This window comes from Lupinus angustifolius, chromosome LG08 (assembly GCF_001865875.1).
Source record: "Lupinus angustifolius cultivar Tanjil chromosome LG08, LupAngTanjil_v1.0, whole genome shotgun sequence".
NCBI lineage: Eukaryota > Viridiplantae > Streptophyta > Magnoliopsida > Fabales > Fabaceae > Lupinus > Lupinus angustifolius.
The window spans coordinates 13,988,197-14,001,988 of NC_032016.1; the positions used below are offsets into that span (position 1 = coordinate 13,988,197).

General features: G+C 35.4%; 1 protein-coding gene and 1 non-coding gene across 5 annotated transcripts; both read right to left on the reverse strand.

Moving 5' to 3' along the window:
• On the reverse strand, positions 1,033 to 10,697 carry LOC109354851 (protein GLC8-like). Of its 4 annotated transcripts, none has more exons than XM_019597629.1 (5): positions 10,598 to 10,671; positions 9,188 to 9,243; positions 8,438 to 8,550; positions 7,971 to 8,153; positions 1,033 to 1,719 (listed from the first exon to the last, which is right to left on the reverse strand). In XM_019597629.1, exons 2-5 carry the CDS (start codon positions 9,190 to 9,192, stop codon positions 1,472 to 1,474), a joined length of 549 nt encoding a protein of 182 aa, XP_019453174.1. In that variant the 5' UTR covers positions 9,193 to 9,243; positions 10,598 to 10,671; the 3' UTR covers positions 1,033 to 1,471. The 4 variants fall into 4 exon arrangements, with proteins under 4 accessions (XP_019453174.1, XP_019453176.1, XP_019453173.1 ...); XM_019597631.1 differs by lacking the exon at positions 10,598 to 10,671 and adding an exon at positions 10,445 to 10,505; XM_019597628.1 differs by lacking the exon at positions 9,188 to 9,243 and having other exon boundaries at positions 1,033 to 1,707; positions 10,598 to 10,697.
• On the reverse strand, positions 13,139 to 13,212 carry TRNAN-GUU. The gene has a single exon. It is a non-coding gene; the product is annotated as a tRNA-Asn (tRNA).

Genomic DNA, 13,792 nt, shown 5'->3' on the forward strand with positions numbered 1-13,792 from the left:
TCAATATTAACCAATTTTGCTTGTAATAGGTATTAAAATTTTCACCTTTGATTTAGGTTTCAACAATATCAATGGAGGGTCATAAAACTCAAGGAAGTATTTATGCTGGATGTACACTAAGAGATCTCCAATATCCGAAATAAGACGTGCAGTTGAAGTGGTTAATACGTGCAGAGACAAAACCCTCAATTTGTTTAAACATAGTATGAAAGTCGAGTAAGAATCGTAGAGTATGGAAGAAGTGAGTGTTGTAAAGAACAATATATTATGACATTTTTATTATTTTATTTATAATGATATGACACTTTCATTAAATAAAAACTAAAAAAAGAACTATAATCTTTATTTAAGAAAATCTACTATACATTTTTTCACTCTTCCTATAACCCAGTAACAATAGTAACTGGAAGCTCTGATCACGGACAGCTCCAACACTTAACTAACTGAGAAGTGTGTAACTTCAACCATCTTTCCCTACCAAATAATCTACTGTACAAGAAGGAAAAATCTAAAACTAATCAAAATTATCAGACTCCTTTGTCGAGATTCATGACATAAGCTAAAACCAGCAGAATTAATAAGAAAATGAGCTATAACACACCTCTCATGACTCAGCCATATCAATGCATGCTTGAAGTAAGATTTGAACTCATTTCAATGATTTACTTGAAAAAGGAATAGGAGACTCAATTGGGTGTTACTTAACCACTTAATTATGGCTCCCCTTTACACTGCATTAAGATCTTATCTCCCTTTACTTTTGCAAGTTAACCTTCTTCCTTACTCCGATGAATTCAATAAACGTGAAAATGGTTATAAAGCAACAACTGGACATGCATAAATGCTTCTATGATATGCCACGAGGTAAACATGCAGCACAAAGCATTGGACAGACAAGGATATCATATACCAGACCAGGTCAGATTTGTTATTTGTCTGATTTCAATGACCTGACAACTGGCATAGAAGCTCCAACAGTTACCCTATAAAGACCAGATAAGAAATCTAAGATACTGCTGAGAAAATGACAGCTTAAGAAATATGCTCAATTTAGCCATGTTGTGGGCGGATAATAATTGTGCATTTTACAGATGAATCAGAAATCAGAGTGATATCAAAATTGGGGCATAAATCTCACCAAAATCAATTAAAAATCAAAAGGTACGACAAATGCAATGTCAGCAAGAAAAGACAGTATAATTCCAAGTCGGATACATTGAAGCATCGAACATTAATTACTTATCAAAGCCACCAACAAATTTCCCCGAAAACGTACAGAATCCCATTCGTCAGACGATTACAAGTGTGTATAGTACACGGTTCATGCAAGTTTACATGAACATACGTGGTGGAGAAAGACATTGTTCACAAACATGATACGTGAATGCGGTGCGTCATTTTGCTTTTTCCGACCAACAAAACAAGACTAATGAAATGACAAAGTGGCTTTCGTTTGTTGATCACTGAGTGTCTAAGATCCATTAGGTGGAGGTGTAGAAGACTTTTCACCCTCGATTTCCATCTCTTTCACATTATGACTCGGTGAAGAGGATGATACACACTCCTTCCCTGAACCAATCTCAGCAGTAGTATTGTTAGTCTCATCATCTTCATCCTCAGCAAGAGAACCGTTTCTTCGCAGCTCTCTGATTTTTAGAAATTCATCATAGTGGGCCTTTCTGTGCTGTTTAAAACTTATGCTTCTATCTGTTTCGGAATCTAAAGGAATTCCCAACATAAGAAAACATTCAGGTTAGTAAAGAATAAGTAATCTATGTATGTGTGTGTATATATATATATATTAAAAAGGAATGAGTAATCTACCAATGTAAAATACCAAATGAAACACTCTAAATCACCAGACTTAATCAGGGGGGGGGGGTAAAGGTTCATTGCCTCTTGGCTTCTTCAAAAATAAAATAACTTTCCTCCATGGAAGAAGCAAAGGATAACATTCCAATATCCCCCCACCCCAATCAAATAGATACTACAAATTACTGTTCACTGAAAATTAGAACAGTATAATGTTGGATACTACAGCAGTCTCAAGTCGACATTTTTCCTAGACCGGCATAAAACATACTTGTCAAAAGCTAAATAGTCAATAGCGTGCTATCGCGTTGGGATAGCGGCGTTGCGGTGGTTGCCAGCCCTCCACCGCGACGGAGGGAAGTGTAGCGGCGCGGATGGCCGTCGCGCCTGTCGCAGGTCAGAAAGCAGTGACCTCCCTGGCCAAATCGCGGGTCAGAACCCACTCCAACAAGGTTATGCAATGGAACCCTAATTTTTAAAGGGGAAATGCCCCTTTTGCCCTTATTTTTTTAATATGTGGCAGCAAGGCTGTGTGAAGCCTAGTTTTTAATGAGGAAAAAACCCTTTTTGCCCTTATTTTTAAATACATGGCAAGGTTTTTTTAGGGTTTTGCTCCCTCTTCTTCTCTCTTCTAACGTGAAAAACTTCATGTTCTCCTTCTTTTCCTCTTTCTGCAGCAGAATACATGAAATCCTCTCCCCCTTCCCTAGCATTGTTCTTGATCATCTTCTTCATTGTATCATTTCTTCTTCTATCAATAAAACTCATAGAACCCTAGCAGAATCATGTTGATTCTGTGTTAGGGGCACATTTTTTCCTAATCTCTTCTTAATTCTTTAATCTTAGATACCAGTGCTTAACACTGGTATCAGAGCACCTTTCTTGGTGCCTGAGGTGTGGAACCCTATCGCCACCGCTGCTGAATCCAAGTTTATGGTGTCAACCAGAAGTATGGCAAAAGAGGGGGAAGATGGATCCCACGAACGTGATGAGTTGCGAAAAGAAAGGAAGAAATTCGACTCAGATTAGAACTGAATGAGGCTAGAATGAACAAGACGGAGGAGTTGCTTGCCGCCATTGCTGAGAAATTAGAGATTGCACGAAAAGGGGATTCGAACGAGGAAACCAGTGAGAATGGTGAAGAGGTTGACAGTAGAAAGAACCTTCACGGGGTGGATCGTTGGCGTAAGCAGGAAATTCCAGTTTTCATGGGTGATGATGAGTTTGGATGGGTACAAAAATTGGAGAGGTATTTCGATCTCAGAGCCCTAACAGAAGCGGAGAAGATGCAAGCTACGTTGGTAGCTTTGGAAGGTAAAGCCCTAAGTTGGTTCCAATGGTGGGAGGGGTGTAACCCATCCCCTACTTGGGAAGGATTCAAACTCGTAGTGGTGAGAAGGTTCCAACCTTCGATTGTGCAGAATCCTTTTGAGTTGCTCCTGTCTCTAAAGCAAGAAGGGAGTGTAGAAGTTTATGTTGAGGAGTTTGAGAGGTATGCTGGAGCCTTGAGGGAGGTCAACCAAGAGTTTGTGAGAGGGGTGTTCCTTAATGGACTCAAGGAAGAGATAAGGGTGGAAGTTAGGCTTTATGAATTAAAGTCTTTGCCTGAGATAATTCAGAAAGCAATTCTTATTGAACAAAAGAATCAGTGGTTAGTAAAAGGCCCAATCCTACATTTTCTAGGGCCTCAGGGCCTTTTCGAGGGAATTCCTATAATAAGGTGGTCACTTTAGATCCTTCTTCTGCCAACAGTAATAGGAGGGAAGGCTCTTCTGTGGGAAGTGGGGGTGGATTTCTCAAAAACAGCCAAGAAGTTGAGAGTACTAGGGGAAAGGGGGAATTTAAGAGGCTCACTAATGCTGAGATGAGGGAGAAAAGGGAGAAGGGATTATGTTTTAGGTGTGATGAGCCCTTCAATAGGGATCATGTGTGTAAGCATAAGCAGTTAAGAACTCTTATTCTAGCTGATGGAAGAAGGAGCAGGAGAGGAGGTAGAGAGCCTAAATTCTCTTCAATTATCTCTATACTCTATGAAGGGGCTTACCTCTGCCAAGTCTTGGAAGATAGGAGGAATGTTAGGAGCACATCCCATAGTCATCTTGCTGGATTGTGGAGCATCACGTAATTTCATTTCCAAGAATCTAGTGGAACAATTACAGTTGAAGGTAGATACAACTAAAGCTTATGTGGTGGAGGTTGGTGATGGTCATCACATCAAAGGTATGGGTAAGTGCTCTAAACTGAAGATTTCTATGCAACAACTAGATGTGGTTCAAGACTTTTATTTGTTTGGGTTAAAGGGTGTGGATATTGTGCTGGGTTTGGAATGGTTGGGGAGTTTGGGGGAAGTTATGGCTGATTTTGGGAAGATGAAGCTTAAGGTGAAGATAGGAGACTCTATCATTACCTTAAAGGGTGATCCTGCTCTAGTTAAGGCAGAGTTATCTTTGAAGGCATTCATACAGGTCTTGATTAAAGAGGGAGAAGATTTATTGGTTCACTGTGATGCTGCTTCCCAGAGGTCAGATTCAAAGATCCCTGGCCCAATCAGAGAGGTGTTGCAGAGGTTTCCAGAGGTTTTTCAAGATCCTCAAGGGTTGCCTCCATGTAGGAGACAAGACCATGCTATTCATCCCAAGGAGGGGGCTGAGATACCTCACCTTAGGCCTTACAAGTGTCCTTATTATCAGAAAACTGAGGTGGAGAAATTGGTGACTGAAATGCTAGAGACAGGGGTGATTAGGCCTAGCATTAGCCCTTACTCTAGCCCCATCATTCTGGTCAAGAAAAAGGATGAGGGATGGAGGTTTTGTGTGGACTACAGGGCTCTCAATAAAATCACTATCCCTAACAAATTTCTTATTCCTGTGGTGGAAGAGTTGTTAGATGAGTTGGGTGGGGCAATGGTGTTCTCCAAGCTGGATCTGAAGTCAGGGTACCACCAAATAAGGATGAGGGAGGAGGATGTGGCTAAGACAACATTCAGAATCCATGAGGGTCACTATGAATTCTTAGTGATGCCTTTTGGATTAACCAATGCTCCCTATACCTTCCAATCCCTAATGAATGAGGTTCTGAAGCCATATTTGAGGAAATTCACCCTAGTCTTTTTTGATGATATATTAGTGTATAGCCATGATTTGGCTACTCACTTCCAGCATTTGCAGGCAGTGTTAGAATTATTGGTGGAGCACTCCCTAAAGGCCAATTTGAAGAAGTGTAGTTTTGGACAGCCTAGTATTGAATACTTAGGGCATGTCATAACAGGGTAGGGGGTATCTGCATATGAATCTAAGGTGGAGGCTATTAGATCTTGGCCAAGGCCTACTAGTGTGAAGGGTTTGAGGGGATTCTTGGGTCTCACAGGGTATTACAGAAGATTTGTGATAGGGTATTACATAAGATTTGTGAGAGATTATGGCAAATTAGCCAAGCCCCTCACTAACCTGTTAAGGAAGGATGCCTTCCTTTGGTCAGAAAAAGCCACCAATGCCTTTGAAGGCTTGAAATCTGCTATGATGAGTCTACCTAGTCTTGTTGTTCCTGATTTCTCTAAAGGGTTTGTGGTTGAAACTGATGTTTCAAGCAAGGGATTGGGTGTTGTATTGATGCAAGAGGGGAGGCCATTGGCATTTTGGAGTCAAGGACTTTCCTTGAAGGCACAACATAAGTCTGTTTATGAAAGAGAGCTTATGGCTTTAGTACAAGCCATTCAGAAGTGGAGACATTATTTGATGGGGAGGCACTTTATCATCAAGACAGATCAGAAAAGCCTCAAATTTCTCACTGAGCAGAGACTGTTTTCAGAAGAACAATTCAAATGGGCAGTAAAACTGATTGGGCTAGATTTTGAAATAAATATAAGCCAGGGAAGGATAACTTAGTGGCTGATGCTTTGTCCAAGCAGAAAATGTACTCTGCTCTTTCTATGGTCAACAATGATGAACTGGATTCTTGGACTGAAGGGTTGCAGGATGATACTAAGTGGAGAAAAGTGATGCAAGACCTAGTGATCTCTCCTACCTCTCACCCTGGATTTGAACTGAAGAAGGGTATCTTGTATTACAAGGTAGGTTGGTGGTATCTAAGGCCTCCAATAGAGTTTCCTATATCATAGCAGAATGCCATGAGACCCCTATGGGGGGACATTAAGGTTATTTCAAGACCTTTAAGAAGATTTCTAGTTTTTTGTTCTGGGAGGGAATGAAGGCTGATAATAAAACCTATGTGCAAGAATGTGAGGTTTGCCAGAGGAGTAAGTATTCTAACTTAGCTCCTGCAGGATTGCTCCAACCTTTACCCATCCCCCAACAAGTCTGGATGGATATATCCATGGACTTCATTGGAGGCTTACCTAGAGTAAGAGGGAAGGATACCATTTATGTTGTTGTTGATAGGCTCACCAAGTATGCTCACTTCTTTGCTTTGGGTCATCCATACTCTGCCAATGATGTGGCCACAGTGTTCTTGAAGGAAGTAGTGAGGCTTCATGGATTTCCTAACACTATAGTATCAGATAGGGATTCCCTGTTTTAAAGCCAATTCTGGAGACAATTGTTCAAACTAGCTGGCACTCAATTGAAGATGAGCACATCCTACCATCCACAAACTAATGGTCAAACAGAGGTTACTAATAGATGTTTGGAGACTTATCTTAGATGCTTTGTAGGCCCTAACCCTAGACTATGGTTGGAATGGTTGCATTGGGCAGAATTCTGGTTCAATTCTAACTACCATACCTCTGCAGGAATGACTCCTTTCAGGGCTTTGTATGGAAGGGGTCCCCCTTATTATTGATGAAAGCATGGGCCATACCTTCCAAAATAGAAGAAGTTAATCAGTTGTTTGCTCAAAGAGATGGGATCCTTGAAGAGTTGAAGGGGAATTTGGCCAAAGCTCAGAACCTCATAAAGCAACAAGCAGATAAGCATAGGATGGATGTGGAGTTCCAAGAGGGGGATTGGGTGTTCCTTAAGCTGCAGCCATATAAAATGAGATCTCTAGCTCTTAGACCTTATGCCAAACTAGCCCCTAGGTACTATGGTCCATTCCAGATAGAAAAAAGAGTTGGAGCAGTGGCCTATCAGTTGGCTCTGCCTGCACAATCTCAAGTTCATCCAGTGTTCCATGTGTCCTTGTTGAAAAGAGCACTCAAACCTCACCAACAACCACAATCCTTACCTCCTATGTTAAATGAGGAATGGGAACTAATTGTGGCTCTAGAAGAAGTGTTGAATAGTAGAGAAGATAAACAGGGGAATGTGGAAATTTTGGTGAAATGGAGGGATCTTCCAACACATGAAAGCTCATGGGCATCAGCAGCCTGAATACAAGACAAATTCCCTGATTTCCCACTTGAGGACAAGTTGGTTGTTGAAGAGGGGGGTATTGATAGGAATAGAAAGACTAAACCTATGATTAAAAATGTATATAGAAGAGGGAAGAGGAAAGTTTGGCTAAGTAAATAGCAAAATTCCTTCTTTACCCTAGGAAGTTATTTCGGTTAGAATGTAAAGTCTATAAATAGAAAGGTTGGTTGGGTAGTTAGTTAGTTAGAAATTAGTTCATTCTGATTTAGGAAATCAGAGAGGGAATTGGGGTTCTGGAACCCTAGCATTGTTCTTGATCATCTTCTTCCTTGTATCATCTCTTCTTCTATCAATAAAACTCATAGAACCCTAGCAGAATCATGTTGATTCTGTGTTAGGGGCACATTTTTTCCTATTCTCTTCTTAATTGTTTAATCTTAGATATCAGTGCTTAACATATCTTCTATCCCCCAAAAAAGTGTTATTCTGGTCTGATACAACAGCACAGAACACAAGCGAAAATGTGCAGCAACAACCAAATCAATTCATAGCTGATTAAAAATCTGTGAGAACTCTCGATTCCATCATTACTTATTCTAGCTTCTTAGATTAGATATCAGATCAAAATTAAATAGCCTTATGATCCTCTTACATGTTAGAAAAAAATTAATTTATGCCAATTAAGGTAATGTGATATAATTATTCAAAAGTTTGAATTATTTTGATCAGAAATTGATAATAAGAACCAAAATTCTTATGAATTAGAAGCACAAGCAGATATAAACATAATGATTGAAATAAAAAGACTAAACAAAGATCTTTGTTGAAAACATCAAATTCGGATAATACCTTCATCTTGCTCCATTGTTTCAAGCTCATCCTCAGATGATGTCCAGCCACCAGATTCTCCATTGCCTCCTCTGCTAGTAGAGGACGCATCAGTCAGCGCATTCCATATTGCGTCAACATGTCTTGTGTGATTTTCATCATCAATACATGCATCAAAACTTCCCCGTCCAGGAGATAGTGAACCTACAAAATTAGCTTATTCAAAAGGAAAGTTGCTGCACATACAATGCCTAAACCTATAGATATTTCCAGTGTGGATCTCCATTACCAAAGTTAGATCATTGTGCAAAATATGATTTTTAAAAAATATTAAGCACCCAATACAAGAAGCAAAAACCAACATTTTAATTAAAGTAATAAAATATCACCTTTTCTGGCTAAAATACAAATAGGCTTTTGATTCTATAAATAGACAGTCATGGATATACATCAATATTTAATGAGTTTAAGAGATCATCTTTACATACTGTCATCATCAATCATAGTATGATATGGAGTCTTCGGCTCAGTAATTTTCTGCCTCACAGGTTTGTTTGCCTCAATTTCTTCAATGTTAGTCTCATCCCATCGTACACGTCCCCTGCATTGTGATAATAGCAAATCAAAAGATCCATAATATTAAGACTGGGTAATGTGACATGCTTAAAATAGGACAGTATACAAATGAAAAGATCATGAAAATGCTTCAAAAATTTATATTCCGTCACTGGATAAAGACTGGAAGTTCCATTTATCATTTTAGTTTTCCAACCAATAAGCACATCCATTAAGCAGGCAACGTGATGTTGTTCATTTTAAATCTGATTTATAAAATTTCTAATATACTGAAAATATTGGACATATTAGGACAGTCATTTTTTAATATGACATCAGATTGATAAAAGCTTTATCCACTGTCCCCTTTATTTTTGCCTTCGTATAGGCTCCCTGTTGAGCATGTAAAGAGACATGGGAGTTATGGGGTGGGGGATCTTTGGGCTTACTTGGTTAATTAGATATAAGTTATTTGAAGGAAAGAGGCTGATGTAGATGTGGCAACCAGGATAAGTTGTCCTAGAGAAACAGAATCAGATTCCTTTTCATCTCATCATTATAAATAACATGCAATACAATATAAGCTGGAGCATCCATCTTTTTCAGTCAGATTATCTTTCCCTTAACCTAAATAATATACAATATAAGCAAACAAATAAAAAATTGATTTATCTTTGCATTACTTCATTGTGGTAGATGGTTCCAAAAGTATGCAAAGCGATCCCAGTGGCCTGATTAACTGGGAAAAGCATAACAAGCTAATCAGTAAGCTTTAAGCTTCAAGTGGATAAATGATAAAAAAACAAGAAAGAAAGATAAAAGGAGGGTGAAATATGCAGATACAACATCCAAAACAAGTTAAAGAATGCCAGGGCAACTACAAACATATAATAAAATGTAAACCAAAAATTTGATGAAATAGCAGAGGTAATATGCGTGCCAAAAAATAATGCAATCCTAGAATCTGCCCTTCTCAACTAAAGTTCATACTTAATTAGAGAGAAACAGTGAATAACGTATTTCAAATTACCAAGACATACCAGACTAAGTGTATTGATTAGACCATGAATAAGAAAAAGGCTACAAATTAACACACCAACAATTAAGACTTAAAAGTAAATAAAATAAACGGGGATGTCAAATTGCTATTGCTTCATTTAGACTAAACTCTGAAGCAGAAAGGTAATGTGGCCATGAGAAATTTGTTCAAACTTCAAAGCTCTTACTATACAGGCTAGTAAATTGCATCATTGTATCTAATTTCTAATGCTTATTAAGGTTTTACTATAGCATCCATAATTTTGACAATATGGCACTTCTTATGAGCCTAAAACACCACCCCTTCAATTTGAGCCAAAAACCCAAGATTATCATCAATTTATGATATGTTGCAAGTTGCAACTATAACTTAATATAACGAAAATTGAAAACATTGCTTGCTAGCAAATGTTTCTAAGTTAAACACGGAAATTAACAGATTTCACTAATTTGTAACATCAGAAATAGAGAAAGCATTGGACAGTCAAACCCTAAACATTGAGGTAAAACACAAATCCATTGAAAGCAAACTTACACATCACTAAATCCCCTTAAATTCAACGGTGAAAAGCAAATATTACAATAAACACAAAACAATTTCATCATACAATAAGAAATGTGAAACATCTAAATCTAATATGAAACATTAAAATCCAATTTGAGGGAAGAACAAAACTGCTAAAACCGCAGTTCCATGAATATATGGAACAACGCTATTTCCATTTTCAAGATACAGAACTACAAATCTAAAACCATAAATTTCATAAACAAACAGAAAATTCGCAAATTAAAAACCGTAAAAGTGATTAATTATCAAAACATTTTCAAAATCACTACCAGTAAAAATTATTAATTGTTGATTGAATTTTCTATCAGGAAAACAAATATCTGGTAAATAAAACCTTAAAACGGTCGTGTGAAAAATTTGAACGAAGATAATAACAAGTTGGAATAATCGAAGAATGCTTCAGTCAACATTCGAAAACGGAGATGAAACAATGAAATTCCATTTTAATTAAATTTTGTGGGGAAACGAATGAAAATGAGAGTCATACCTCGAAACAAATTGACGTGTTAAGTTTGCAAGCAGTCGCAGGTGCTTCCACACAAAACCTCGTTTTGTAGCAACAAAAATTCCACTAAAAATTATCATATTTCCAATACTACCCTTTCCCTTTTTTTTTTAAGAAGGGTAAATATCTCATATTTTTTCTTACCTTGGCAGTTTTGCCCTTAAAAAAATATCTAAAATAATACCGAAAATTTCAAATTTAAGTCAAATTAGTCTATACTAAATATTGTAAAACATGCTAAAAAGATTAATTTGACCCATGTTTAAAATTTTTGAGACTATTTTAGATTTTTTTTTGAATGACTAAATTGGTAAAGTCAAACAAATATGAGGGAGTAAAATTAGTTTTTACTCTTTTAGGAAAACATGTAAAAAAAATTTGTATAAATGTTATTATGAGGTATGAGTAGCGAACTAATGCTCTTATGAGCTATAGCTCTTGTACCAAATATCTTTATTGAGATCGAATATTGACTTTTTATCTATCTATCTAAGAATTTACTAATGTTTTGCTAATAAGGATACTTTAGATTACGACAAAATGTTATAAATTATAAAAATATTTATAATAGAATATATCATTTTATTTACATCCATTTTGCATGCCATCATCTGTTTTGTCCTTGAGATTATTGAAATTGCAGAAAAGTGCATGTGAGATCCACAAACTTTAGTTCATGGAGCAGACGAGGGTTGACACTCATTAATTGAAGACACGTTTAGGCATTTAGCTACATCGAACATTAAAATACGGTAGTTTTTATAATTATATATGTTATAACTGAACTATGAATTTGGTCAGTGAGATTATAGAAAAAACGATGTCCATGATTCAAAGAAGCTTATAAAACTCAATCCATGTTTATAAAATTTAATCCCTCAACTTCATGAACATAAAATCTAATCCCTAAAACACTTTTGTTGCACTTCTAAACACCAAATGGCATCATTGCAAATAATATTGACAAAATATACTAAGTGTTAAAAAAAGACTATCACATTAGGGTAAGAATCCTCTCCAACATTGAAGAAGAAAATACATGTAAAAAATAAAGAAAAAATAGATGCTATGACAATTTTACCCTTTAGAAATAATGTAATAATATTTTTACTCTTAAAATGAAAATAAGATTAACAAATTGTCTTTCTAATACTAATACTTGAGATAATTCTTTTCCGGAAGTTAATACTGAATTATGATTGCATAAGATATAATTGAGTATAACCGATAGGTGGGCTTTTATTTTTACGTTTTTAGGGTCAATATAAAACTTATATAGCCTTTATGATTAAGTTGTTTATAACGGATGGTTAACATGAGTCATGCCTTGTACATTATTTATATGCTTAAACGTGTGTGGAACTAATAGGGCATTGTCATGCCTTGTACATTAAGGTCCCTTTAGATCCTAGATGATCAAAAGATCAAGAATAATTTTTAATAGAATCCTAAATGAGATTAATTTTTATCATAAGATGAAAAAATACTTTTGGTAGTACAAAAAAACGTGTATGAAAATACTCACAATTTGTAGCATTTGAACAACTAAAAAACTAGAATATCAGTCACACCTTCATTTTGTGAAAATAAAAAAATGAAGTTAAAATTTTTGTTACTTGATAGCAATAATATTGTTTAAACGGTTTTTAATTTTTGTTAAAATTAACAGGGAATGCCTTTTGCTTAGGATATATTTTTATTCAGCTAAAAAAACTATGACGTGATTGGGTAAAAAGAAAATGAAATTTTGTTTTATTTAATTAAAGAAAAAAAACATATGTATCAACAAAACAAAATATAAATTTTATATATTATCACTGTATCATTAATCATTTATATTTGTTTATCATTGACTCTTTAAATAAAATCAAATGGATGATAAATGATATAATAAGCGTTATAAATTTTTATACTGCAATACAGTATTCATCTTTCATTTGAATTAATTTTATTTCAGAATCAATGATAAGTAAATATAAATGATGGAGTGAATATAATTTTATTTCTCTTATAATTTTTATCATTTGATTGCATAGCCATTCCCGGTTTATATTCTGTACACTTGCACACTAATTTAGTTAGTTCCACTGTTCTTCTACCATCTCGCACATACGTAGGGTGATATGGCTTGTTTATTGTACCCAAACATTATCCTAGTACATTTGATATGATTTCAAATTCCAGAAAATGTGTGTTTATATGAGTTACAAAGTTACTGTCTCATAGTTTGTGTCACTCTATGTGTCATAAACTTGTGATTGGTCAGAAAAAATATATTTAAGTTAAAATTTAAGTATTACGTATTTTCTGATCAATCACAAACTTATACCACATGAAGTGATACAAACTGTGGTACAATAGATATGTGTTCCTCTTCCAACTTTAGAACTGCTCTTATAATATGACTAACAACATGCCTGGAAGCCTTGCAAGTTTTTAACAAATTTCTTTTGGTATAAAGCAATCTTCTTTATAAGTTTATCCTGTCGTTTATAATTTGTCATGATTTTTTAAAAAGAAAATCGCTAGAAGGAGGGTTCGAACCTCCGACCTTGTGGTTAACAGCCACACGCTCTAACCAACTGAGCTATTCCAGCTTTTAGTATTAAGATTTTTAATATGGTTTGAAAACGAAGTTATACCAAAACATATTTGTAGATAGATATGCTTATATAAACAGATCCAATATATTTTCAAGTTTAATTATATATTTATATATTTGTTAATAATTAATATATAAAACATTTATTATAATAGATTTGTCAATATAGCTAAATCACAAAAAATTATTATGAATGATAATAAAATAGAGTATATATAATTTCAAAGCAAAAAATTATAATAATATAAAATAGTTATTAAAAATAAAGTTATGAATATATAGATATTTGTGAGACACATATCATTATACTTATTCTCACTTATAATATTTTTTTTATCACTAATTCTTACCTCCTCTCATATTCATTATACATTAATCACAATAGATTCTTCTACAAATGTGGATGCAACAACAATTATATTGTTTTTTCCTTCATAAATAAATGTCAATAATTGTTCATATAGTTTAGTTTTTCATGCGTGTCCATGTCTTACTCAATGTCCTGCATGTATTTGTACTATAAGGTACCGGTACTTTCCATGTGGGACATTCTCCTTCGACATAAGAACAATATA

Excerpts from the sequence above, each read along its gene's own strand:
- LOC109354851 (XM_019597627.1), bottom strand. The coding sequence starts at position 10,695 with ATGATAATTTTTAGTGGAATTTTTGTTGCTACAAAACGAGGTTTTGTG. Across the intron at positions 8,551-10,597 it reads ACACGTCAATTTGTTTCGAG|GGGACGTGTACGATGGGATG; the intron begins GTATGACTCTCA and ends ATCACAATGCAG. Across the intron at positions 8,154-8,437 it reads TACTATGATTGATGATGACA|GTTCACTATCTCCTGGACGG; the intron begins GTATGTAAAGAT and ends CTAATTTTGTAG.